The 27,774-nt window shown below is 43.8% G+C and overlaps 2 protein-coding genes across 6 annotated transcripts in view; one reads left to right on the plus strand and one right to left on the minus strand.

The window, feature by feature from the left end:
- Positions 1-272: 272 nt before the first annotated feature.
- LOC113011806 (SLIT and NTRK-like protein 3) lies at positions 273-18,483 on the minus strand. 3 transcript variants are annotated; one of them, XM_026151575.2, is made up of 7 exons: positions 18,360-18,483; positions 10,323-10,603; positions 9,882-10,133; positions 9,529-9,644; positions 8,345-9,268; positions 6,933-7,152; positions 273-1,506 (listed from the first exon to the last, which is right to left on the minus strand). In XM_026151575.2, the coding sequence occupies exons 2-7, from the start codon at positions 10,536-10,538 to the stop codon at positions 409-411; spliced, it is 2,826 nt and encodes a 941-aa protein (XP_026007360.2). In that variant the 5' UTR covers positions 10,539-10,603; positions 18,360-18,483; the 3' UTR covers positions 273-408. The 3 variants fall into 3 exon arrangements, with proteins under 3 accessions (XP_026007360.2, XP_026007359.2, XP_026007358.2); XM_026151574.2 differs by lacking the exon at positions 18,360-18,483 and adding an exon at positions 13,402-13,538; XM_026151573.2 differs by lacking the exon at positions 18,360-18,483 and adding an exon at positions 13,272-13,433.
- Positions 18,484-18,527: 44 nt separating this feature from the next.
- Positions 18,528-27,774, plus strand: part of LOC113011805 (nardilysin-like) — a 32,592-nt gene continuing 23,345 nt past the window's right edge. The window contains exons 1-9 of one of the 3 annotated variants that reach the window (XM_026151568.2): positions 18,528-18,664; positions 19,149-19,495; positions 20,035-20,263; positions 22,383-22,464; positions 23,664-23,817; positions 24,825-24,898; positions 25,036-25,131; positions 25,324-25,446; positions 27,262-27,319. In XM_026151568.2, the coding sequence (XP_026007353.2) occupies positions 19,293-19,495; positions 20,035-20,263; positions 22,383-22,464; positions 23,664-23,817; positions 24,825-24,898; positions 25,036-25,131; positions 25,324-25,446; positions 27,262-27,319 (1,019 nt within the window). In that variant the 5' untranslated portion in view covers positions 18,528-18,664; positions 19,149-19,292. Of the gene's footprint in view, positions 19,032-19,148; positions 19,496-20,034; positions 20,264-22,382; positions 22,465-23,663; positions 23,818-24,824; positions 24,899-25,035; positions 25,132-25,323; positions 25,447-27,261; positions 27,320-27,774 lie in introns of all 3 variants that reach the window. The other 2 variants (XM_026151570.2, XM_026151569.2) reach the window with 2 other exon arrangements.

Below are 27,774 nucleotides of genomic sequence, written 5' to 3' on the forward strand. Positions count from 1 at the left end.
AGCATCAACGCCCACTACCACCACCACCATGCCGTCTCCCGCTAATTGTGGCGCCGAGTAGAAAAGCCGAGCCTCAGTACTTTAAAAAGAAAAAGAAAAGGATACTGTAGTAGCTGCAGCTGAAGTTTTGCCTCCAGGCAGAGATCTGTGATCAGCTACTCCTTGCCAAAAAACCAACCTATATGCCAGTAGTGGGGAAAATACAAAAAGTGACCTCAGCTCGTTATCCAGGAATAAACATAGCGTGTAGTGTAGTCCCGCTCCCCCACAGGCTCCTCTCAAAGCCAACCTCTGTACAGAAGTCATTGTTACTGAATGATTCACCACCAGAGAGAGAGATGATGAAGAGACAAGAGAAGATGGGTAGCAGGAAGAGGAGGATGAGGAGGGGGAGAAAGAGGAGGCCCGTTAAAACTGGTAAGAGCGGTCTAACACCTCCATGTAGTCTGGTGTGGTCCTCAGTCTGGCTCTCTGCTCTCCAGCTCCCTGTTCGCTCTGACTGCTACCACCTGGAGTGGAGCTCGTGGTGGTGGTGACCACGAGCGTTTGGTCGGGTCTCGTGTCCTGTTTGGAGTCTTGGGGGTGAGGGTAGCGGGGCGGGGGCCTCACATACCTATCTGGCAAATCTCTGAACTCAGGAGTTGGGAGTCTGAAGAGACAGTCCACCAGCTCCACTTTAGGAGTGGGGCCCTGGCTGTCGATTACTGTGGGGCACAGGATGCCGTTCCCGTGGAGGCCAGCGAGTGGTCCCATGGCTCCTGTAACAGTGTTGATGGGTGACGAGGACACCTCCAGAGCCCACTCCCTCTCCTTCTCTGCTGCAGAGCAGTAACCCTCCTCGCACTCTTTCGAAGCTGCAAACGTCTGTTGCTGCTGCTCATCTTTGTAGATGGGGTTGCTACACATGTGCGATGCCGCCGCAGGGTTAGGGCCTTTGGCGGCGGCCTCTGGGGGCAGAATGGTGTCGTAGACGTGGTTGTGCTCAGGCGGAGGTAGAGGCGGCGTCTCCGGGAGGCCGTGGTGATGATGATGGTGGTGCGTCTGCTCGGTGAAGATCCCGCACTCCATCTGGATGCCGGCCAAATCCACCTCTCCCTGGCGGCGGAACGGCAGCTTGTCTCTCCTCCTCAGGGCGTAGGCGATTAGTGCTGCAGCCGCAAAGAAAGCAGAGACAAACAACACAAGCAGGCTGAGCACTAAGACCGACAGAGGGATTGAATTCTTCTCCGGAAGGGGATCGACGCCTGAGCCGGGGTAGTCAACCGACACGCCTCTGTCTGCAGCCGTGGAGGTGGCCGTCTGCTCCTCCTGGTCCTGGTCCTCTTGAGGCTCCAGCTCAGGGCATAGCAGCTCCATGGAGAGGGATCGCAGGTCTACACCTTTGGTCTTATCCGGGGAATGGCACACTACCTCTCCCATCACAACCACAGCGCTGAGCCCCTCCAGCCAACGCTTCAGTGGAGCAGCTTCACAGTTGCACTCCCATGGGTTCTGCTGCAGGTCCACCTGGAGAAATACATTAAAAATACAGTGTGTTGTCATTGTGTAGTTATAGTGTAATTACTGGTCTGCCGTGCAGTAGATAATTTCCCTGACTTTGTGCTGAAGAATGGGCCGATGGCTCCGACTCCTATTTAGATGACAACCAGAAAAATGATATCTCTAACCCTTTCCAAGTAATAAGGTTTGGAAAATGAGTTTTTCAGAATTGATATAATGGCTCTCCACACTGACCAGTAGCTCCAAATTATTTTTAAAATATGCATGTGATGAATGCACAGATTATGTAAATACTCTCATTATAGGGTCATCAAAACACTAAAGTGCTTGCATTTACCAGATGATGGTGCCCAGGCTGGATATATCCTCAATATTCAACTCTTCCCAGCAGCGAGGGCTCTCATAGAAAAAAGTTTTGAATAGACACCGCTCAGAGTTTCTATATTAGTGCTTGTTCATAAAACTCACCGGCAGCTTTTCTGTGACGAGCGTGCAAGAGTATCACAGCACTTTGTTTTTAACGGGATGTGATGCAACTCTCCCCTGTGCTATAATCCAATAGGTATGCGTGCAAATCCATTTTCTCATTGCCAGCTATTGATTGTGCGCCTTAAAACAAACTCAAATATTCACTTTGCCGCGCTCTGAAAAGCTTAAAGCAGATTATGCACGAAGGGAATCACTTACATCACGTTGTATTGTCTACAGAACTCATCTGTTCCATATCTTTAGCAATGACATTGGCAATGAAAGCTGATATTCTCTCTGTCACACTTCCAAGGAGCTCGCACAAATGTTGTCATGCTAATTCGGTTAGGCTATCTCCCTGGCTTGCAGGAATAGATGGATGCGTTCCGAGATGATTCAGCATTGCTGTTGTGGGAGCCATGATACAGCTACCTCCTCATGCCTCACACTGAACAACCGGATGCTCCTTCACTTTATTGAAGTTAGCCCACTGTGGGCTTTTTGTGTGGCTTTCATAATAGCGTAATTGCAACTGGAAGGTGAAGAGAAACTATGCTGCAGTTTTCACTCACTCATATTAAAAGTCCACTGAAAAGCATCCACCGCATTACTGTGACGCATCTAGCCTCTAACGCAGCGCGAATGAGCAAAGTGACATTTTAAAGAAACACTGCATGACCAAAGTGTCAGTTTGTTTTTGCTGTTTCATAACTTTCATAATGACAGTCTTACATCTGGTGGAAATTCTTGAAGCATTTTATTGTTTTCTTTCACGCAAATCCCAAAGGCTTTATCCCCTTCTCTTTTCAAAGCATCTGTCCAACACATCCAACACTGTTTACAATTTATACGCCTGGTCACCTAGTGTGCGATTTGCTGTCAACTTGTCAATCACAGCTTGTGTTGTGACAGGAAATTATAGACCCTCAGTTAGCCCGGCAGGTGCGGGGAAAATATGAGCGCATGATACCATTATGCACGTTCTGTGAACACAAAGGCTTGGAGTAAGTCACGTACACTAAATTGACAATAAAAAGTGGCACACTAACCAAACCAGCATTCATTGCTTTAATCCAGCCTGCGATGATATATTGGAAACCCTCTTTTGTCAGAAAATATATTCAGCCTGACTTAAATAAAAGACTGAAATGGCCCTGCTTTAACCGCAGAAGAGCATATTTGCTCTTGTGGGTTTTTATCATTATGACAGAGAGCAAAGATCAGGCAATAATCATCCAAACTTTATTTGAGAGCTACAAAAGAATTCACATCAGGGGAGAAATTCAGAACGTTCTTAGTGAGCTGTGTGCCTTCTAATTGATCACTTTGCCCAAACATCCTGTCAGTCATTAGAATTGCTCCAGTTAGTTCACAGAAATAGAGTCAATACAAGCAGGTTTTGGAAGTTCTGGCGCAGGGATTCTGCTGTAGTCTCTGGTGACGAGACGCCCCTGAGCTTCAGCTTGCCAAGCCTTCTCCATACTGATGAATGGGTTTCATTGTCTTTTGAATAACACACACACAGAGCGGACACGAAAAGACTGAAGAAGAACCTGCAGCATATGCAAAATTGTGTTTATTTTGAAAAACGTGTACATTTAAAATCTGTCTTTACGGCTACAGTGGTAGAGTGTGAGATGCTATGCACAGAAAGCCAAAGAATTATGTCAAAGCACTAACGTATCGATGCTCTCCACTTACACTTCTATATTTCATCAGATTGTGGTATTGAGTGCACTCACACAGATTTTGATTTTATTCTATTTTTTGAAGTGTTGTAATTTATTTTTCATGGTGTGCTCGTGCTCCCTTCATAGACTTCTACCTCAGATAGCGATTTCCTATATTTTCCCGAGCGACTTCAACAACCCCTCGAGAAGGGGCATGAACTTTCTCTATCCAGCTGTTTGTGTTTTATGTAGCTGGAGAGAGAGCGGTAGTAATAGCACAGAGCAAAGAGCAAGAGTTTCTGGTCCACTGAGGCTGGTGTCGGTGAAGAAATTGGCATCTCTGCCTCCGTGTGATTGCTGAACATCAGCGCAACATGGCGAGCCTGGAAAGAAGCCCTTGATCTTTTATTCGGAGGGAAAATAAACACTGTCTTTTAATGCAGCTGTATGAGATATCTTGATTTTGAAATGTGCCGCAAACTGTTATTATGGGGACATGAGGGTCTGAGGAAAAAATAAAATAAAATGAGAAAGAGCACCCAGCGATGGAAGCGGTTCTATCAGCTCTTCCAAACAGACTGTAGACCCTAGAAGAAGAATTTGCTTGTCACAGCTGCTAAAGATAGTTATGGCCATTTATTATATCTCCGTATGTGAACACATTATGGACAAAAATCCCAGTTTCAAGTGCACAGTCACAGCTTCTGTGTTTAAAAAGAATTATAATGGAATTCAGTTTGTTTCTTTTGAAAACTCTTTGACAAAGAACTTAACTTTTTACTACATTAAGTCATTTTAATAGCTCTTTGGTAACACTGCCTATGTGTTTAGCTACCTACACATAATTTAATTTGAGTGGCTATTAACACGACATTACTCTTATCAATCCCACCTTTGTTCTATAAGAAATTTCACCTCACAGCGCACCTGCATGAGTTGGCATTTAATGCTAAATCAGAGTACTTAGCCAGTCAATGAGACCAAAGACGTCTTTTGTGCTGAAACAGAAAACACATCTTTTCAGAGCACCGTTTAAAATGATTACAGATGCTTTCACTTTTATTTAAAAAAAGAAAAAAAAATGCCTTTCATGTGCAATTTCAGTTGAAATGCTGGCTTGTATTGCAAGAAAATATAACTTGTTTTCACTTTCATAAACATTCTGACTGCTTGTTATTGTGTTGAGAAGATTCCATATTTACATCTGCAGAAGAAAAAACCCTCTAAATATGAAGCTACAGCTAGAAGAGGCCTGGAAGCAGCTAGCATAGCTCTGTCCAGATAAGCAAATCCACCTACCACCACCTCTAAATCTCTCTAACACTTCACATCTTGTTTCTGTAATCCACACAGAACCAAAGTGTAAAAGCAACAAATGGCCATTTTACAGCTGTTATCGCCGGACAGAGACAGACTTGCTGTTTGTGTTTATATAAGTGAAACATGGCCATGGGCAAGTTTCTTCATTACGGCTGGCAATGACAGGGAAGCGCTGCTCTGCTGCACAATACGTCCTTTGCATTTACTGAGAAAGACATATGTGTTTCTGAACTGTACATATATTATTTCTGGCATCCTCTCAGATACTGAGTCACCTAACTCGAGTTTCTTTTAAGGTTCATCTGCTGTTGAGCTGCTATTCGTTTTCTAGTTAAGAAATCATAAACACCAGAGTGATTTGAATTTTTCTCCCTGGTGTCACGCTAATATTGTTTTTTTGTTTTTTTTAATTACACTGACATCAGCAGGGTATTTTCATATCAGTGTATATAAGTGGGTGTAACTGTATAATCCTGCTCTTGATGGTGACAATGACTCTAAGCTATACATGCTGCTGTTTTATGATTAACAAAATGGACTGCTTTTTACTGCAGCTGCGAGCTAAACCCCGTTTCCATCTGCGTTACCCTTTGATTTTTTTTTTTTCTGTGCAAACTCTGGCTCCAAAAGCACACGCCAGCGCCCAGAAATCCCTCATCCCGAGCTTCAAACAGGCCAGCAGTAAGTCAACAGGTGATATCATTGTCACATTATTTTACGTGGTCTATGGGCAGCCTTAATGTGGCTTTGTCAGAGTAATAACAACCCTGGTAAATGAATGGATTCAATTACTGTGGCACAGATTTGAGGGACTACAATGGTCGTACCACTGAGCTTTATGAATACAGCCCACTGTGTGCTTCCATTTGGTCAATGCTTTAATGCTCTTGGACATCAGAGGTGTATAACAGTGCAAAAGAAAAACCCATAATACACTTTTACATGGCTCCTCCAGCTCCGTGAACTACTGTCGTCCCTTCCTCGAGCAAAGATTTAGAAACAGCCTCTGAACTGCCAGTCTCACCCACACTACCTAGGATCAGGAATTTTGCATGGAGCAAAGAAAAATGGAAATTCACAATGACATTCGGGCTAATCTACACCCACCTTACCTCATTCTACTCGGGCTGTCTAAGAAAAGCCTGGTACACTAAATTTGCTGAAGTGAGAGGAAGCAGGATAATTTAAAAAAAAATGTAACACCTCGCTTTCTGTCCTTATTGGTGCGCTGTGTATAGCAACCAGTCACATAAAGCTGCAGTCAAATGTGCGAGGTAAGCTCTCACAAAAAGCTGGATTTACCACATAACAGCAGTTTATACAGTCTATTTACTGAAAGGTACTTTAATTACAAGCATTCACAAAAACTTGAGAGGTTCAGCTTTCTCCAGTTTAGCTCCTGATTTATTAAGACCACTTATGCAAATCAAGTCAATTGCAATTTTCCAATTAGAATACCTGAGGCGCAACCATAGTCCCACAAGCCACAGCAGAGCCTGCAAAACAACAGACGCTACAGATGACAGAGAAAACTGCAGCTGTGCCAGAGGCCAGGAGACCAGGGGCTGCCAGAAGTTTTTAAACGTGGCCATGGCTTGATCCAAGATTTCAGGTTGTTTTGTTTATTTCATCAAGCTGTGATAATATAATGTGTCTTGGCAATCTATTAGTTCTTTTAATCTCATCGGCTGACATTTGAAATAAATACGCTCTGTATAATTATGCACATTTTTGTGTAGCAAATCAACAGGGGTGATCCAATTCAATAATCTCTATTTTTCCACCCGGCAACTGTCAGTCAGCAAAATACATGTTATTTGGCCTAAATTAGCTGAAAGCCTCATGCCAGGTATCTGACTCATTTGCACACACAGAGGTTAGCAGACCAGAATTGTGTTCTCAAGCATCCACCTGCATCCACACCGCCACAGCCATTCAGTAAATACGGTTAGTAATGTAGTAATTTACACTAACCTGTACCAGTCCGGTGAGGTGTTCAAGCACGCCCTCCATCGGAAGCTGTAGCAGGTGATTGTTTCGAAGGTTTAGGCGGGCTAGATTGACTCTGGAGAATACACCAAGAGGGAGACTCCGCAGCAGGTTGGCATTAAGGAACAATAACTGGAGGGATGGCATGGAGTCGAAAGTGCCGGGATCGACTTCACGGATCTCATTGTACTCAAAATAAAGGTACCTATAGACAGGAGAGAAGATGGCAGTGTCACAGACTTTACAAGCAAAGAGACTATCGGTATGTTGTATCTAAGCTGTATCTCGTCATTTCGTGATGCACTAAGGTCATTTTCCTTTCTGCATAAATTAGTCATTCCTTTTGATGCCTTTTCATACATTTAACTTCCAAGTATGTCCCGCTTCCGTGCATGGCAAACACATCAATGAATATTCATGTCACAAAGTCACACCAGAAATTGGATTTCATCTTCTCATCCCCTGTTCGCAGCCATAAACTTTATCACTATCAAATAAAATTGTGTAATTTTGCACTGATGACTACTAACACTGGCCTTTGCGTATCAGATTATCTTGTTAGATCAAATTAAAAGGACTCTTTTTTTTTTAAATAACAGAAATATGTGCAGAGTACAGCTGGAGAATTCTCTGTGCATGCTAGTCATCCAGTAGTGCAATTGCTAGAATAAGTGATGGATCTGGTTTAAATGACTTGTACAGCTCCCTCACCATTAAGTCGCTAACAAAGGCTAACAAGAGGTTAAGAGGTAGACATTTTGAAAAGTCCAGAGAGGATTTTTATTATTGATTAATAGTCAAATAAATGGCTATGGAGATTTTTTTTTCCTGAACCCTGTCTTTAAATATAAAATAGTGGAGCTGAAAGCCAAAAGGCTAAAAGAGGTCTTTGCAGTCTGCTCTGCTGTCTTCCTCACTGTTTAATGACTGACTTTGGATATAGGTTATTAACCAAGGAACTGTCTTATTCTGATGATGACATAAATATGCATCACTCTGACAGTGTGCTTTTATTTTAAGCTTTTCTTATTCTTCAAAAAAGAATCCTGGCAAAAAATCCAAATGTCTCACCGCCTTATCGACACCTCTGTATGCAAATACAACAAAAACCCATTAATTTTCACGTTGTCACTCACACCCAAACTGAAGCATGGCATCAGGCAGCGTGACTAACAAATGACACTTCTGGAAGAGACTGGGCACCTTCCATTTCAATCAAACTCCGGCATAATGGTAATCAAAATGTTCTGCTCTGTGCCGTTCCAGTATTACAGTGAAATTAATTTCCACATACTTATAAACAAATCTCTAAATACCTAAGCTGATGAGGTTTTAATTAATATGTATGTCTGAAGTGAATAGAAGTAAATGGTGTGACTGATCCAAAAGGTTCTTACCTTAGATTCTGCAATCCTAGAAACATGTGGGGGCTCAGCCTCTCCAGATTGTTTCCGTTCAGGTAGAGGCTCCTCAGGCTCGTCAGGCTGGAAAAAGCGCCCTCCTGAAGGTACGAGATGCGGTTGTTCCCCAGGTGAAGCATGTCGAGGCTGGAGAAGTTCCAGAAGTCTGTGCGGTAGATCCTCTGTATTAAATTTCCACTCAGGTAGAGCTTGCGGCCGTTGAGAGGCCGAGGTGTGAGCTGGGACACATTGAGGAAGCCATTCTCTTTGCAGTTGACGGTGAGACCCAGGTCAGTTATGTGCAGGTTGCAAGTGCAGCCCAGGGGACAGATGATGGGAATAGGGGGCCGTGTTTGGTAACCAGCCACCGGGGGATTCTGGTTGGGCATCAGACTGCGTGGCGTGGGGGATGTTCTGGAGGGTCGAGGCCTTTTAGTCGGCCTTGGGTGCCTCTCCCTGTCTTTACGCTCTGCAGAGGAAGAGGATGACGAAGTGGAGGAAGTATGTGTGTTCTGGCGGGAGCCGTGCACCATAGAGGAGGGCTTAGTTGGTCTGACTCGCCCAGGTTGGTGTTTAGAGTTAGGGGGCAAATGCTGGGGTTGTGATCCTGCTGATGGACCACTCCCCACTGCTTGCAGCTCTTTATCTGGCAGGTCGGCACACAGTTCTTTGCGGGGGATTTCCCTCAGGTCTTTACCGTGAAGGTGGAAGGGATACTCGCATGTAACATCCCCAACTACCGCCGTGTAGGGAATCTGACCCAGCCACTGCTGTAACTGCACTGCCTCGCAGCCGCAGTTCCAGGGATTCTCCTCCAGCTGTATCTCCATCAGGGAGCGGCCAACGTACTCCAGGGTCCCAGCATATGCCAGGCTCTTCAGACGGTTTCCCCGCAGGTCCAGATGAGTCAGAGACACGGATCTGGTACAGGAGGAGGAGGGATATAGTTTGCTAGTTCACATGAAAGGACACTGTTATAGTAAAATAAAATTCACACATTCCATCACAGAGGAGCCAGCATTTTATCTGATGATTAATCCATCTCTGATGATATGAAATAGTATGCCACAGGAACATTAATTCAGCAGTACAGCGTGACTAATTGTGTCAGACACTGATATTTCTACAGATCAGTCCTGGCATAATTTAAAAGCTCTGCAGTAAAATAATCAGAATCCAACCTGAACAGATGAGGAGGCAAGTTAGGGATGAGGTTGTCATTCAGGATGAGAACACGAAGCTTGTAGAGGAACCTCAGAGCACCGCTATCAATTCGTTTGATCACGTTGTAGTCGGCCTGCAGGTAAGAAAGAAAAGATGTGACGAATGAGTAATTGCTCGAATTGGAAAGTAAACTCAACTGAGAGCTCTCCGTTTGCAAAAATGCACAGAGATTTTGAGGAGATCCTTTCACACAGGCCACCTGCTAGCCATTGATTATTTCTGTCACAGCTATCTATAGTAATCCTGGACAAATTTGTCAATAATTAAGTCAATCGTGGATAATCAACACGGATTAACTCTTCGGGACTACCTGGAGGTATTCCAGAGCCTCTAAGCCGGCGAAGGTGTCATTTCTGAAAACCTCCAGCTTGTTCTCGTGGAGGTACAGACGTCTCAGTTTGGCGAGCCCGTGGAATGCTCCCACTCGGATGTCCTGGAGAGCATTGTTGCCAAGGTTTATCGACACTGCGTTGCCAAGGTGCTGAAACCCGTTGCTATAGAGACGCCTTAGAGAGTTCCTCTGGAGGTTGAGTTTGAAAGGGCGGACCCATGACTGTGACACCTGAATGATTAATTAGAGGTCTGATTAGTTATCTTATTAATTACATAAATTTAGCAGTTAGAAACAGCCCTAAGCCACATTAGAGGCAGGATATTAGACTGGGAGATATATTAGATAATAAGATAAGTGACAGCGCAGTAAAGTGCAGCTCCACATGCGTGGCCAGACAAATGATGAAGAAAGCCATACCTGGCTGGCATTTGTGAAGCCCCGCCCATCGCAGTGCACGTGTAGCACACCTTCTTTGACCTCGCACGTGCACGGCTCGAAGCACGGCTCGTCCACTTCTTCCTCGGAGTTGTCCACGAGAGGGGTGTGTGTGGAGGTGGGGGTAGGGGTGGGGGTGTGCGACGCCTGGGAGAGACGCGCACACCCCAGGGCCACCGCCAGAGTGACCCACTGCATCCTCCTGCTTCTCCCTCTCAGCTCAACAGCCTGCGGCTACAGCCCGGCATCAGGCCTTCACCGCACTGCACGGTGAGGCAAACGCACACACAATCGCACAAACGCATTGTTAACAGAGGGCAAACAGCCAGGGAGGCAGCAGCAAAAGTCAGTTCAGGATGAATCAGATGGATGATACATCAGAGGCATACTAAAGCAGTCAGAAAATAAATGTTAAATCACACAGAGTGTAGTGTCATGGGGACGGAACAGCATTATAGTGGAATGAAGCTGTACAGGAAGGCCACAGTATGATATGATAGCCGTCAACCATGTATGCATGTGCTTGTATTCATAACAGGAAAACAAGGCTTAGAGGGTTTACAAAACCAGGACAAATTGATTTCAACACAAAACAACAGGCTGAAGAATCTCTCAGCTGCTACAATGTCTCTTTTGAATTAAAAATTCAAATGTTGACATTGAAAATGCAAAACAAAGGCACGCACGTGGGCTAGTTCACCTGTGAATCACGTTTTATCCTTTTTCCGAGTGGCTTTCTGAGTGCTGGGGTAGGGGGTGGGCAAAGCTTGTGATGAATGTATTCATCTGTGTTTTCAAATGCCGGGTGAAGCCGAAATGTCACGCATGTGTTATTTTAATGTATGCAATATGAATATGGGTGAATGCAAATCAGACTCATAACGCTTCTGTCTAATGAACTGCTCCATTTAATAAGATGAATGGCAATCAAGAGAACAGAAGGATGAGGCACAAAATACCCCATATTATCAATCAGAAAAATACGTTGGGTTATCAACAGCCATCGAGTCCTGTCATAATCATTATTGTGATAATGACAGTGGAGTGAAAAGCTTTGCTGCAAAATCAAAACTCTTCAAAAAAAATTTCAAAAGGTGGGGGTGGTGTGAATCAGTGCGACGACAGGCAGGGACGTGAACTGACGGCGATAGCGATGATGGTCGTGACGATGATGAGAGCGGCGCGGTAATAACAAGAGAATGAGTTGCAGAACTCCTGGCACAACAACAAAGACAAGAAAAGCGAAAAACAGCTGAGATTGTGAGTGCTGCACGGGGATATTTCCTCTCGAGTCTTAATGAGATCTAAATTGGATAAAGCATCTCGATCTGCTCATACAGTGTTGAACACTGCCATGCGAAATGCAATAATGATCATGATGGTATGGTAGCTGTAATCATACAGCAATAATCTAGCATCAGCGAGTTAGACAAGGAGGCAGGAGTGAAAACATCACCGCCCGGGAGAGGAAGAGCAATCACGGAGATGATTATGACGGGGAAAAGATGAAGGGAGAGGTAGAAATGAGAAGAGGAGGAGGAGGAGGAGGAGGAAAAATGGGAACAAGGGGAAGGGAAGGAGTAAAGGAGAGGCAGACATATAAAGGAGGGGTAATGTGCAGAGAGTAGGTACAAAAGAAGAGGAAATGGGTGAGGTGGGAGAGAAGAGTGGGATTGCATAAGCAGCAAGAAGTCAGTCAAGGCTGCCACTCAGGATGAGAGCTCACAGTGAAACAGCTGAAATCTGATATTGATTACATCAAAGCCCTCCTCTTGCCCTGTACACAATGTACGCCCGCCTCACAGAGAAACTGTGCTGGAGCCAAGTTTCATGCGTGTGTGTTGCACACAATGTGAGAAAGGTCAAACCATATCCAAAAAGTAGGCTTTTATAGCCTGCCAAGTACAGAAACAGGTAGCTAGACACGTGTAGATGAGTGTGAGCTTTCATAACAAACCAGTGTAATGCTGCAATACTTGTTGGAAAACCTCACGATTTTAAAGGAAGAAAGCATAAGGAGAAGTGAAAAACAGTCATCAGTGTATGAAAGTGTTCAGAGCATCTGTGCTTCACAGGAGAAAACAGGCTTACATGCTCAACAGTTTTGGACAAATTGGAAAACAATACAAAATACTGCCCATTCAGAGTCCCACTGGGTCTTCAGTCTAGATATGTATTGTTTATTATTGGACCGTGGCCCCCCTGTATAGAGGAGATCAATACAGAGTCCAGATAGACCACTGGGATCCATCCTGTTAGGAGTCTGCTTTAGTGGATGGGCATCTCTACCTAATGAGAAGAAACACAGTCAAGCCTCTTTCTCCAATCAGCCGAGTGGACTAGTCAGCAGTCGGCATAGCTCTGCATCATTATGGTAACAAGAAACGAAAGGACTTAAGCACTGACTGGTGGCAGCCCAGAACTCTGCCTGTGCTTCTGCGTGCGTCTGTCTCTGTCCTTCTGTCTTCATGTCCATCTGAAAACCGTCCTGACACAGGTGTGGCTTCCCTCCCTGTCTTTCTTTAGTCTCTCTGAGTTTTTTTTTTTCTTCTCACTCTCCCCTCTCCTCCAGACCTGCACACTGACGCAAGCGAACCAGAGATGACAGTCACTGCTTATTCTTCACCATATTATTCATGTCACATAATTCCAGTCTCTATCTCTCTGTCCTCTCTGTCCGTCAGAATACACACTCACCAAGCTTCACACCGGCTTTTACATGGGCCCCTGCTCTCAGCACAGATCTGCACTATCAGGCAAGCAGCAGCATCACTGATCAAATGTATGGGGATATGAGCCTGGATAGCTCACAGCCTTTCAAGAAAATCAATTAGCCCCTAACATTACGCACACAAATTGTAATAGTTAGAATAATTAAGGCATGACCAATTAAACAGCCTAGTCATTAACAGAACCTATTAAGACATTTACCAGGCTATGTATGAAAATCCTTGGCAGAGCAACGCAATCCAATTGCATTCCTCATTGTCTGTCTCTCCTCACCAGCCTCTCTGATCCACACAGCGACGCTTAGCAGAGCAGGGATGCGGGTAATACTCACTCAGTCCGCCGCCAAAGAATTAGAGAACGACCGAGAAAACACTTTAGAGGCTGACTGTCGACATGTCGTTCACATTCAGCCGCACTCTTCTCCCTCTCTCTCTCGCTCCCTCTCTCCTCTCCTGTAGCGGCTGAGGCGGATGGGGAGGGAGGGGGGACCAGAGCGGGTGGGGGGGGGGAGAGACGTGATAAGACTGCAATGAGGTGGAGGATAAAAACCGGGAGAGAGAGAGAGCTAGAGAGAGAGAGGAAAAGAGGGAAAAAACGATTGGCTTTAGGATGCAGGTCCGCTTCTCCACAGTGCAGCCCGTGGGAGCTGCGGCACTGGTCTGCTGAACAGACGTGCAATGCGCGGAGTTGTAACCTGGGCGTAATAATGGAGAATCCTCTCCTCATCTCAAAGACAACTAGGTAATTCATAGAAGGGAGGGGAAAAGAGGGGGGCAGGCGCCGGAATTAATCATGCAATAAGGCGGCTGCCCTGCTAGTTTTTATATGAGGCCAAAGCGCGCAGGGTGGGTTCCTCCTCACCAGAGGAGCCAGTTCAGTTCCTCATCATAAACAGATTACAGGAGACACAACAGAGTCACAGACAATGGGCCCCATAAACTTTCTCCTCACGTTGCCCGGTTACGCATCCCGGTAAAAAAAAAAAAAAAATACCCCGACTGTTCAGCTATACCGACAATAATTTATAATCTCATTAGTTTATTCATCTCTCCTCTCTTGCCCTTAAGCACCGACGGATTTCGTGAAACCGGTGTGTGTTACCATGGCGACTCGTGCCAGCTGGCTTTCGTCGTGCGCGCGCGCGCGCTCGAGGACGCACACACGCGCACACAAACACGGTACCGGTCGGGAAAACTGTGGTGACTTCTATGAGGGGGGCCGCAGCGGAGATTACAGCGAGACCCAGAAGTTTGTGCGCGGCCTACATCAAAACACCTGTCCTGCCAAACGGGGGTGGTGGGCGCAACAGATGCCGCCCAGATCGAGAGCAATGAAGCCCCCCTACCAACGCTGAATTGAGCTCCCCACATCAGCTAATCACAGCCTGCTAGGTGGCTGATGCTCCATCGATACTTTCTCTAAGTGGCGGCTATGGAGCCCCCGTGAAGCCCGGCGTCTCCAGCGGACCAAGGGGAGGGTCTCAATAAAACACCCCATGGTGCCATGGTTTTGAAAACACGCATTCAAAAGCGTTCAACTATCAGTCAGCCGGTTTCATGGCTATAGGAAAAGATTTAATAACAACATGTCTTCCACATTACTGAGCTGAAAGTTCAATTTTCAGTTCAATTTCACATTGATTTCAGCGTGCATTAAGGTGAATAACCTTGAGGAAATGGAGAGGTGCATTTCTCCCTTAGTGCTCTCTTTCCTCTCTCTCTCTCTTTCTCTCTCTCCTTACAGGAGTAAAGATTGGGGGGGGGGGGGGGGGTCTCTGGAGATTCCTATCAGAAACAGTAAGACGGTTCCAGTAATATCAGGGAGATGTAGATGATGGTTATAGATTTCAGGGCTCTCAGGTGCATTAGTCTGTATTACAGCTTCCCCACAAGGCTACTTAACGCTCACTCGCAATGGAAACAGGCTGGCTGATGCGGGGCATGTATGCACAGCCACATGAACACATGCATTCGTGGGGATTGCTTACTGAGGCATGCACACATTTAATTCGCCTACACCATGCAGGGATGCTTGTGTTTATAAATAAGCTTCAATCACGCATGGGGTTTTTGTCCTGAGATATTACTGTAATCTCTGTGACAGGGGTAATGTGATGCCAGACCTGGGGTTATTACTGTCCACCTCAGGGCAGAATGCTGCCCGTGATGGAGAATTTGGGAGAAAAACACTCTTTTCTCACAGAGGTGTTGTTGTTGAACCGTGGAGGCTCCCTAAATTAAGAAAACAAACGGAGAGGAACTGAGTGAAGATGGTTATCAGGCACCATCAGATACCTGTGTGTCTGTTCTCTGGGGGCAGGAGCCGCTCTGAGCACATAAAGTACTTTTTTAGAGTGTTGACGGGGCCTCTAAAGTAGGGGATCTATTTATACTGGCCTAGTGCTGTCTATGGAGCTGTCCAGTGTTGAAATGGATGGGGAGTCATGCTGTTTCATTTGAGCCACTTCTCCTTTCTTCCTCCTCCGCTTGCTCCTTCTCCAAAGGCTTTCCCTTCCTCTCATGTGAATTATTTTCTGTCAGAGCATACTTTTCCTTATTCCTTATTTAATACACATCTTTTCTTCCTTCCTTTCCTTCTCTCTCCCCTTCTTTCCTCGTTACTCTCTTACTTTGATTCTCCTGTGGGCTCTTGTCAATTCAGTCTGGTTTACTTGCTTTGATTTCTTCCTCCTTTGTTTTCCTCTCCCTGCTCACTCCATCTTTCTTTCCACCGAGGACACATCACACAAAGTGGTCATCCCAGTTTTTGCAGCTCTTTCCAATTATGCCTTCGCTCACGCGATCTCCGGCGGGACTGGCTTCCGTGCGTGAGGGCACACAAACTCAAGACTTAAGAACGAGCACCAACAAGAATAAGGACGCAGATTATTCCTTGGTCGAAAGAGCTCCTTAAAGCTACATCTTGCTCACATAGCGTTGAGTCGTCCCCAAACACGTGTTTGAGTTTCACTGGGGCCTGCACTGCCCCCTAGTCTCTGCTTACTCAATGCGATGAGGCAATCAGAGATGCAGGCAGAAGTATCATGCACTCTGTGGCAGGATGTGGAAAGCAAGTGAAAGAGAAGAGGGACAGAAGGAGCGAAAAAGGGAATAAAACAAGCTGAGTGTGGGAGGGAGACAGTGAGCATTTTGGGGAAGGTTGTGAGGGTTGGCTGAACATGTAAAGGGGGGAGTGCAAGAGGGAGCCAACAGATAGACGGAATAGGTATTTGGAAGGAGGGGGAGGATGGCCAGGAGGGCAGGTGGTTCTGTCATTAGCTCCAGATTAAAGCAGAGGGCAACTCCAAAGGCCTCACCTCTGATTCACACAGTAGTACTGCAGGCAAGGACAAGCCTCCCGGGAGACATAGCACACACACACACACACACACACACACACGCATGCTGGAGACACGGCAGTGATTCAAAGGATTACTCACAGGCTCACGAACACACACATAAACACACACATAAACACACACGTATAGGCATATATAAAACCACCACCCCTCCCCATCCTCATTTACACACGAGATACACCGTGACTCACGAGAACATGCAGACTCCCACACACATGCAAACAGTCATGCCACACACACATTCTCACACACATCATTGAACTAATTAATCAAATCTCCTGTTTTAATTAGGATTCAAATCAGTTGCTATGGGAACCTTGCCCTCTCAGAGTCTTAAGGTAAAGGCTGCTGCTGCTGCTTCCCGTGACTCAAGGAAGGTGTCCGAGGGGGACACATTCATATTACCTATGTTGATTCAGCTGGCTGCATTCTACATTCCATTTTCACGCAGACACATTTTGCGGGGGAGGCCTGAGGTGCCCGATGTGAACTTCAATTTGGGCTCAGTCATACAGAGGGACCAAAAAAAGGCGGAAAATTATGATGGCTCACGTTGCAGCCAAACGAATACAATATATTTTACCAGGAAAAGGCCATGTGTGTTAGCGTTAAAGGTGAGGTTCACAGTCTGTGGACGCCCGTCCAATCGATCACCAGCTCAAGCCTGCCATTTTTGCTCTGAAAGTTTTCGCATGGAGACACACATAAAGGCACTTTCACAGAGTTTCTAATACGGTGCTTATCCTTGCTATTACCACGGCCTTGCAATTTTGGGTGAGCAATCGCTTTGTGCTCACATGCCTTGTCCCAGTGACAGTGTTTTCACAGAGGCTCCATTAGTGATCAGTAGGATTTGTTTGTGAAAATCGCTGTCAGAAGAATCAATATTCCTGCATTTGCGTTAATACTATCCAGACAGAGGAAATATTTATTCAGTGACTAATTCCTGAGGTCTAATTAAAGCAGTGTGCATGCTTTAGTGTTAACACTGTTTCATCTCACAAGCTGATAGACTCTTATCTTAAAAGACTGGATGAGAGAGCTCAAAGTGTAGCGGAATCATGGCGCCTTCATCTGTCCAGAGAGCCTTAATATCAACTCAGGTGAAGGCCGGACCTGATGAATTAAAAGAGGAGAGGATGCCAAGTGAAGCCATTAGGATCCAGGAACTCAGGCGTGTGTCTGGCTCGCCGGTTGTCATGGTTGCGGTGTTTATCACCTCTTTCTGCCGACAGAAGCCCAGGGGCAAATCAGATTGGCTTCAGACAGGGAGGAAAAGAGAGAGTTGGTGAGTGAGGGGGAGGACATATTGGCACAGCGGAGGGGGGGAAATGCCAACACGCTGCTGAGTGAAGGCCGAGGAGGAGCGCTGGACAAATGTCAACGTGGCTTATTCATAGGATGATGCTTTTAACTCTTTGACTGTGACATAACGTTTGAAGTAAAGGTATATTAGACCAATTCAGTAAACCCTCGCTTTAGGTCTTTTTGTTAACATACCCAAATGCTGTAATGTGGGGAAATAAAACTTTCTTTTTTCCCCCTCTTGTTATCTTCTCATCTGTTGTGGTAAGTATCTCCCTGCAAATGTGCTGAATGCATTAATGCACATCTTAAAAGCTCTTGGCATTTGATGAAAACAACACTAAAGGATAGTCCTCTAATGGAAGTCTTAAAGCTAGATAAACCTCAAGGATCTGGAGTAACCCCCCCCTGCCCCCCTATCCCCCGTGGCCTGTGCCTGCCACCTAGTGGTCCCTAACCCAATGATCCATATGTGAAGACTTCACAAGTGCAACCTGTGTGGTGAGGCAGTTTTTCTGAAGTACAGATACTATTATTATTATGTCACTAGCTGACAAGACAGCATTCACTTCAAAGAGCTCTGAGAGTTCATGTTGCATGAGGAGATGAGAAACTAAGACATTTACCTGTTATGACAAGCGGCCGGTAAGATATATTATCAATCTATTGGTCATAATCATAAACAGATGTCTGTTTGCATCCAGGTGGCTGCCTGTCGTTGCCCGTCCAGGGCCTGAAGCTTGTTACAACGTAACCGCTCCTGACTGCTCAGCGCACACGTGTTGACACCCAAACCACGCCTCCTTGTCTCTAGAGCCAATCATCGGCCGTCATAGTTCAGCGCGTCTTCCTCTCAACAAATCACAGCACTCGTTGTTGCTGTGGGGGACATTCGCAGGCACCGAGGCCCTTCTGCTGTCGGCAGAGAGAGGTATGGCTTCATTGTTTTTGACTGGCTTCGTGAAGTATTTCTAAAAAGGAAAAAAAAGAAGTAGAAGTAGATTAAAAAATAAACACTCCGGCTCTATTTCGTTTGTGTCAAATACCATCTAACAGAACCAGACACGGCTTGTTAACATTAAATCCTTCCTCTCTCACTCGTGTTTCCTCTCAAATGTCCACTTGCTCTTGGTGGTCTGTGAGATGATAGGTTCAGGTTTCGCTGCGGGCTGGTGAGACAGGGTCGGATTTTAGCTGACATCCAGCTGAATAGAGCGAAACCACCAGACAGTTGTATGAATAGCTGTATTGTGGGCGCTGGCTAGCCGGTGTTGTGTGTGTCCATATGTGTGTGACAGGTCAGTTTCACATCTATAGGCCCACGCCACAGCGAGAGTCTTGGTTAATCTGTGTTGTTTTAGACGCAGAGCGCTGAACTTTAGCTTTGTTTTTTCTCCCCCACACTCGTATGTCAGGTCTTCATCATTGCTCTGTCCAGGCTTACACGGTGTGCTTCCGCGCTAAGGAGTAAATTGCCGTTGACAGCGACTTGTCCTGTTGTTTGTGGTCGCCCCTGGCTGTCAGCCTGCAGTGCCAGAGTCTCGTCATCTCTGTCGAGGATGCCGCAAACAAACAAGTCAAGAAACGCCCCGGCGGTTGACTCTCCGGGCTCGGTCCAAGTGGGAGCTTCAGCAGAAGCTACAGAGCCGGCGTCCCGGGAGGAAATTCAGGCTGCCGGGGACTCGGGAAGAGGGGGGGAAGCTGAGGATAATGTCGGTGACAGAGAGATCATCAAATCACCCAGTGATCCCAAACAGTACAGGTAAAAAAAACAAAAACTCTTCTACCGCACAGTCAAGCATTCCTACCAGATTCCCATGAGGATTTAAATAATTCATTATGCTGTTTAAAGAAAGGAAAAGTTGCATGATTTATCTGTTCTATTATGTATGTTATTCTCACTCGAAGGTATTAATAGGATTTCATGTGTAATGAAATACATCTTGCTAAAGTTCTGCATTCATGACTGTGAAAGTGCTGACAAAACGACCCAGATCCACTAACCCAGATCCAAAAATGATATTGAGCCTCCCATCCAGCTGGATCAGTGCAATATTATTGTAGTCTGATGGGATGATTTCATGCTTTAAGCACAGACCAGTGCCTCAGGCCTCTGTGGGGCATGGATGGAATATTTGCTGTGAAAAAGCACAGCACAAGATGGGCTGAAAGGGTATAAGATACAATCTGCAAAGGGATAACTGTTAAGCTGTTAAGAAAAAGCAGTGAAGGCTCTAAAACTCAATTGATACCACAGTGCTTCTCCTTGTGTTATCTCACCTTTGACTTTACTCTCCTCAGGTACATTGTGTTAGAAAACGGGCTGCGAGCTCTGCTCATCTCAGATTACAGTGGACCGACAGAAGATGGAGAGTCAGATGAAGGTGAAGAAGAAGAGGAGGAGGAGGATGATGATGAATCTGAAGATGGATCAGAAGATGGGTCTGAGGAAGATGACGAAGATGAGGGCATCGATGATGAAGATGATTACAATGAGGGGAAAAAGAAGAAAGGAAATGCAGAGAAACAGGTACAGGAAACAAGAGAGCATTTCATATAGACTTTATTTATGTTTTGCAAAACTACACTGTTTGAAATAATGTAAAAAACAAATTGACACCATTACTCCACACACTATTTAAGGTGCATCTTTTATGCTCTTCTATATTTTCTGCAACATGTACAGTGGCTAATACTCTGATGAAATACAGCCAGAGTTTCAAACATTTAGAGTTCAGGGTATGTGCTCAGGCTTGAGACTGCACTAAATGCTTTGTTTCAGACAGCTGTTTTTATATATGATCAGTGGCAGATCTAGAAAATGTTCCATGGTGGGGTAACGCAAAAGAGGTGCAAGAGATCTAGCAGTGTGGCACATACCTCTTCAGTGAAGCTTGTGAAAATCCCCTATAGGTAAATAGAGTCAACAAAATACTTTAAAAAACACACTTTAGTTCTATCATTATCTCTTCTAAGAAAATAAAGACAAGTTTGATTTTTTACAAGCTTTAAAGTAGAAAGACTTTGCTCACGCCCTGCAGTACTCACTGTCAAAACAATGGCAATATTGCACATTTAAAAAGTATTTTAATAACATAAAAGTTGGAGTGGATATCTCAACGCTCAGAAGCTCCACCCACCTTTCCTCAAACCTCCTTTTGCAGATACGAACCAATGACGAGAAAGTTGGCTTAAAGCTACAATGTTTAAAATCTCACCACTAGATGTCAGTAGATTGCAATCTACAGAATTTTGTTTTCTTTCCACTCCCGATTCAAGTGTATACTCTTAGCTACAGTGGCCGCTGTAAGACAGACAACCCTTGCTGGGGTTCATCTGCAGTGAGTATAGGGTGTCGGTCCTCTGTTTACCTCAGCTGTCAATATGCCAGGTGTCTACATCTATTTACTCTGGAGGAGGCTGTAAAACTTCGTGAAAGGAGTCCGATACAAATCGATGAGTCAGTGAAGCTCCTGTTGGTCTCTGTTAGCTGCTATTAGCTGCTGTTAACTTTCTTTGAAGTGGCTCTAACTTTGTTGGATTGGGGCAGTTGACGAATAAACTGAGAATGTAATCAAAGTCTTTATCAAAGTGTGAGCTTTAGAAAACAAGACTAACGCTAGCTGGATGTTGTTGTTGACAGCATCTCTGTAGATGTGAGGTTCGCATGTCTAATCTGCTGATAATAAGTAATTGCGACAATATCGGAATGAATAAGCATGTTAATGCACTGTGTTAGGTTGGGTGTGTTAAATCCTTGACTTAATTTCAGGAGATGATCGAGGTGTTTCTTTGCTTTGTATTTTCACTTCTTGGTGAAGGCACGCCTTCTCAAATGATAAAAAATAGTTGTGATAGTTTAAATTTTGAGTCTGTAGGTGGAGAGATGAATGAATATTTGCCTTTATGACATGCAAATCCCTATGATTTCTCAATTCCTCTGCCTTTAGTAAACTACGTATGTGGCTGGTCTCTGAGCCATATACATATATGCGCTTATGCACCTCTCTGCATTTAATCATTAGTTATTATTATTATTAATCTCTGGCTCTCGTCTACAGCTTGTCGTTGTCTTGTCTTCCTCCCCTCATGCCAACCAGTCATGGCAGATGGCTGCTCTACCCTGAGCATGATTATGCTGGATGTTTCTTCCTGTTAAAATTGAGTTTTTCCTTCCCACTGTCGCTAAAGCGCTTGCTCATAGGGGGTCATGTGATTGTTGGGGTTTTCTGTTTTCTCTGCATTGTTGTTGCGTCTTTACCTTACCTTATGCATCAGAGGTGTTATATGGGCTTGTTTCAGATGGTGGATGATTGGAGGGTCTCCACTAATGCCTAGTATTAGATCAATCAGAACTACCCCAGTGCAGTAAGCATCAGGAGCTAACACTACTTTAAACATGTCTGTACCTGAAAGTTCTTTTCATATATTGCTTTTGGCATTTAAAAGATAAGATTAGTTTTTGATATTGTCAGCTAAGGCCATAAAACTATCAAACTCAACAATTTTGTTGCCTGCGTCTCAATACTTTATTACATTGGTTTCTGTCTTTATGGCCTTTTTTGGCAGCAAGATAAACAGAGTATCATTCAAGTTTTCCCTGAAGTGCAATGCCAGACTCAGATATGCCTCGATATCCTGTGTTTCAGTCTGCGGCAGCGTTGTGTGTTGGTGTGGGCAGCTTCAGTGACCCCAGCGATCTCCCCGGCCTAGCTCACTTTCTGGAACACAGTGAGTAATTAATCCAGTAGACAAGTATTGTCATCTTTTTTTAAAAAAAGTTTTCATTGTTCTTTAATTCAGTGGTTTCTCCGTCCCCAGATACATCCTCAGATATGTTTTCAATGTTTCCTATCACACATCCTAATTTTAAATGCATCCTTGTGTAGTTTGTTTTAATTATTTAGTGTGCCTCTTAGCCTTTTTTGTCTCGTTCAGTATCAGTTAACAATATGTGACATTTCCCAGAATATCCATCTCCAGAGGGACCAGATCTACCCACTGTGGGGCCACAGGGCAAAAAATTAGTTTTCAGGCTCTATTTGACCCACTTTTCTGCCTGCTCTCTGTGCATTATGCATCTAACTCATCACTTACAAATGCCCATTTACTACATAGAATGCATGATAATGTATCCCAAGATACAGTAAACAGCAAACAATCCAGCAAAGATTGTTGTATACCAGTTGCTTTTGAACATTTGCAGCTTTCTCCTACTGAATGTCCCTTTTTTTAACTCCTATACATAATATAAGCAAAAATTAATGTATTCCTGCATAAGGAAAGTCTTAGAATGTGAGGTGCAAATAATTAATTTACTACCAACCAAGTGACGCTACACTGTTCGTGGGGTTTTGGGGCTCCTGGAAATCTGGGGCCTGTGGGTTAATGTCTGCCTTGCCTTGCTGGCAGATTAACTTTACATCACCTACAAGAACAAGGCAAGAAATCACTGCATTCACTATGAGGAAGCAAGCAAGATATTTTTCAGTTGGGGGAAAAAAAAAAAGCTAGGCTTGCACAAAATGCCACATAACTTCAGAATTGCAATCCAATCTATTGATGCTACTGTCAGCAGAGAAATTGCTATCTGTCTCCTCTACCAATTGTGATTGTTGAACATTGTTTCCAAATGATCTTTCTGAAAGGAAACCTTTTCTCATGCTGTCACCAAATATTCCCGGCACTATTTAGAGTTATGTACGCGGCTTCATCTGAGACAGAGTTATCAAAATTCTATTAAAGCTGAGCCAGAAATGTGATGTGTTATTGTCTGCAATTGTATCATTGTCCACATAAATAAGAAAACGACAAAAGACACATCGTGCAAGTAGCTTTAATAGATTATTTTCTTTGGATTCCTTTTTTTTTTTGATGATTTGTAATCCCTTCTCTCTTTTCACCCTTACTGTGATTTCGTTGTCGCCTAGTGGTGTTCATGGGCAGTGAGAAGTATCCATCAGAAAACGGCTTTGATGCTTTCCTCAAGAAGCACGGTGGGAGCGACAATGCCTCCACGGACTGTGAGAGGACCATCTTCCAGTTTGACATTCAGAGGAAAAACTTCAAAGAGGCTCTTGACAGGTTAGGAGTCAGTTGGGCTTTTTCGTTTTTGGTTGTTATCTTATTTTTCGAGCAGTCATCCTTACGAGGTGGTGAGGATTTACAGGTAAACACAAGACAGAAACAAGAAAAAGGAGAATATAAACTCATATGAAGCAACGGAGACAAGTTAGAACAATTAACAATTAGTAACTAGACTGAAACCAAAGACTCATAGAGGCTATAAGGGAAAATCTATGGTCTAATCCAAACAGTAAGGCACTTAACATGCTAGAGCATAATTTACCAAAGGAAAGTTCTAGCAGACCTGATGATTATATTGTGAAAATGTGTGGCACGTTACAGGCATATTCCCTGTTAGCTCTCGCTTTTACTCTTCAGTCCTAATATTTTTGCTTTGTGGAAATAGCCACCGAGACATCATCCATGGGTTTGTGGACTCTACATTTTGAAACCTCACTATTGCAGTTTTGACTGCCGTTAAACCATTGTGTCCAAATATTGCCAGAAATGACCTTATTTTGATCAGAGGGTGGTTTGGCAAGTTATCAGCTAACCATATCAAATTTAGTTAGCAAGCTGAATTCATAAACTGAACGGGTGAATCAAAGAGACGCATTTACCTGGTAATTATAGTGGGAAGTAGGAGATGAAGGAAATGCTTTTGGACACTGCCAGTTTGAATTTAAATTATGTCTAAATCCTCTTTTAGTAATAACTTCAAACTTTAAAGTTACATTTAAACCACTGGTATGTCTGATGTCGCTCCATGTTTTAGTTAAATTATGGGTTTAGTTCAATCTAAACAGTGTGGATGTATAAAGTAAGTGATATGAAGTAAGAATAGTGAAACTTGGATGTCATATATTCAGATCTCAGAGGCCGATAGATGTAGTGTGGATCATGGTGTGCACTTGGATATATATTGGATGTTGTTTGTCATGTGCGTCCATCTACATCTAAATGTTTATGTCTGATCTGTGCTCTGTCTGCTTCTGAACATTACCACTTTGTCCTGTTGTTCTCAGGTGGGCACAGTTCTTCATCTGCCCCCTAATGATTCGGGATGCCATTGACAGGGAAGTGGAGGCTGTTGACAGTGGTGGGTCTTGGTGCCTATGTGCATCACTCCTGCATTCTGAGAAATTAATCCTGGTTCATATAAAGTGTTTTAGTGCATTTTCTGCATTTTTTTTGTCCCATCTTACCTTTTCCTGTGTCCCTCCGTCTGTCTATCAGAGTACCAGCTGGCTAAGCCATCTGACTCCCACAGGAAGGAGATGCTATTTGGCAGTCTGGCCAAACCTGGACACCCTATGGGCAAGTTCTGCTGGGGTGAGTTAGTAAAAACAACTGCTGGGACAAATAATACACGCAGGGCCTCCTTGGGGTATGTTCAGCAATAACAAACAGGAGAGCTGAAACCTGCACCAGTTTACCTGCCTTCTCATATCCCTGCATGTGTTAGGGCTCCTCTCTGTCATGTATTATGTTTGTCACTTGATTGTTAACTTGTCACAATACCAGGGAATGCGGAGACACTGAAGCAGGAGCCCAAAAGAATGAAGATCAATGTGTATAAGCGGCTGCGTGCCTTCTGGAAGAAATACTACTCTGCCCACTACATGACTCTGGCTGTGCAGTCAAAAGGTCAGGAAAATCATTCCCATTTATTATGCATCAAGAACTAGCCGATTAGTAGATTGACAGAAATGTAATTTGTTTCAATAATTTCATACACCAAATGAACCGATTCATTGAAAAAGCAATCTGTGGATTAATCAAAAATTCAGACGATCATTATCTCAAATGAGGATCCACTTCATCCATGTTCAGCCAACTGTAGATAATCATTCCCGAATCAGCTCGAATTGCTGTATTACTCAAAACAAAGTCACATGCAAAGTATCTAATGTATTTTCTTGGTTTCACAGAAAATATCACTCAGCTAATTAACTACAGCATACAAGTAAAATGATGAAGTGTTGACATTTGGTGCTGAGAAATGCCATCCTCATGAAACACTTACTCGCCCTCAGTAAAATTCACTCTTGTTGCACCTCTTTTGTTGTCTAAGATTCTGCCAGTGTAGAGGGATGCAAAGGTGTTATAGTAGATCGCTAATTGGAGTAAAACAACCGGAAATATTTATAACCATCATTTCTGTTGGAAAATGATGAAGCATCAAACTGCTGATGATTGCAAACACCTTTCCTTGCAAGGTTTTATAATATAGGTTTTATAATATTCATAAAATTGCACCTTTTTTTCTCTTTGCTCGCTTCAATTTTTTGTTCACCTCTAGCGCTTTGACTTGCTTGGTGCAGTAATATATGTCTGCACCTGTGTGCATTAGGTCATTATGATGTCACTACATTGCACTAATCATTCTGGTTGTGTTCAGAGGTGAAATTAACCTCAGGCATCTGACCGGAGAGTGCGGTTAAACTTTTTCAACCTATAGGCCAAAGGATTTTTGCTTATAATATCGATCAGTGTTGCCTGAAAAAGCTGTTTTTAGGAGCTTCCATATCAGCAAGGGGAAACATCTGTTTTGAAGCCCAGCTGAACAATCCTACCTGGTTTTTACATCATGTTTCATTAAAGAGTCCATCCATGCATCTATTTTCTCGACTGCTTGTCTGGTTCAGAGTCACGGGGGAGTTGGTGCTCATCCTAGCTGTCATAGGGCGAGGTTGCCAGCCTGTTGCAGGGCCAACACAGAGAAACAGACGACCATCCATGCTCAAATTCAAACCTACAACCAATTTAGAATCACCAGTTAACAAGCATGTCTTTGGACTGTGTGAGGAAGCCAGAGTACCCGGAGAGAACTCATAGAAGCGTAGAGAGCACAGAAAGGCCCCAGCTGGCTGGCAAATTCGAACCAGTAACCATATTGCTGTGAGGCAACAGTGTGAACTGACTGTTGACTTGGCACAAAAGAAGGGATAAAGAATAAAGAAGAACATTGTAAACAATTGCTCCTTTGTTATTGAATTAAAATTATGTACTCTAGTCTTGAAAAACAACTTTGACTTCCATTTAGTAATTTGAAACATGCATAGGAAAAAGCTGTCACAATTAAATTAACCATGCTATACATTAAAATGTTTGTAAAAAAAGGCTGCAATGCAAAATACAAAAGCTGCATCTCATTATACAATAATGTAAAAGCTCTAAATGTAGGCTTTTAGTTTGTTTGCATTAGCAATAATTAAAAAGGAAGAAGGCTCTACCTTATTTAGTTGGAAACACAGAAATTTGTGAATTTTCATTTACATTTTAGCATTAAATTAAAGCATGTAAAGCCACACTGTAACATAGTTTCTTTTAAAGCAAGCATTTTAGTATGTATCGTTACTGCACTGACTTCTCCCCAAATCTAAGTGGTTGTTTTCAGCCAGAATAATTGAAACGCACTCAAACTCTAATTTATCCTCCTTCACTCACTGCGTCCTTTAGAGAAGCTGGACACTCTGGAGGAGTGGGTCAGAGAGATCTTCAGCAAGGTGCCTAACAAGTGAGTATTCAAGAAGAGGCTCTCAGTTGCTGTGATGAGAAGCTGGCGCTATATAGATTGAGTCTCAATATCCTTTGCTCAAATGTAAATGTCAAGCCTTTTTACCATCTCTTTCTCCGCTTTCTTCATCTCAGATGCTTTTTTTCTTCTTCAAAATGATGCACCTGGAAGGGATCTCTTCTCCCTAAAGCGGAGCTGAGCTGAATTAGTGTTTTTTTTTTTTTTATGTTTGTGTTTTTTTGCTGCACCGCTTCCGTATGCTTTATGAGTCATTGCAGAACCTTTTTTTAGTGAATCAGAGTCACTGTTACACACATAAAAAGCACATAACCTCCAGTTTTTAAGGCTTTCATTTCAATTAAAGGATTACATTTCCACATGCTCACATCTATCCTTGTAAAATTGCCTGAAGTGACTTTAACTTCTTTAGATGAACTAAATTAATTTTCATCAAG

Source organism: Astatotilapia calliptera, chromosome 19, assembly GCF_964374335.1.
Source record: "Astatotilapia calliptera chromosome 19, fAstCal68.1, whole genome shotgun sequence".
Lineage (NCBI taxonomy): Eukaryota > Metazoa > Chordata > Actinopteri > Cichliformes > Cichlidae > Astatotilapia > Astatotilapia calliptera.

Excerpts from the sequence above, each read along its gene's own strand:
- LOC113011806 (XM_026151575.2), bottom strand. The coding sequence starts at position 10,538 with ATGCAGTGGGTCACTCTGGCGGTGGCCCTGGGGTGTGCGCGTCTCTCC. Across the intron at positions 10,134-10,322 it reads GCTTCACAAATGCCAGCCAG|GTGTCACAGTCATGGGTCCG; the intron begins GTATGGCTTTCT and ends TTAATCATTCAG. Across the intron at positions 9,645-9,881 it reads AGGCTCTGGAATACCTCCAG|GCCGACTACAACGTGATCAA; the intron begins GTAGTCCCGAAG and ends TCTTACCTGCAG.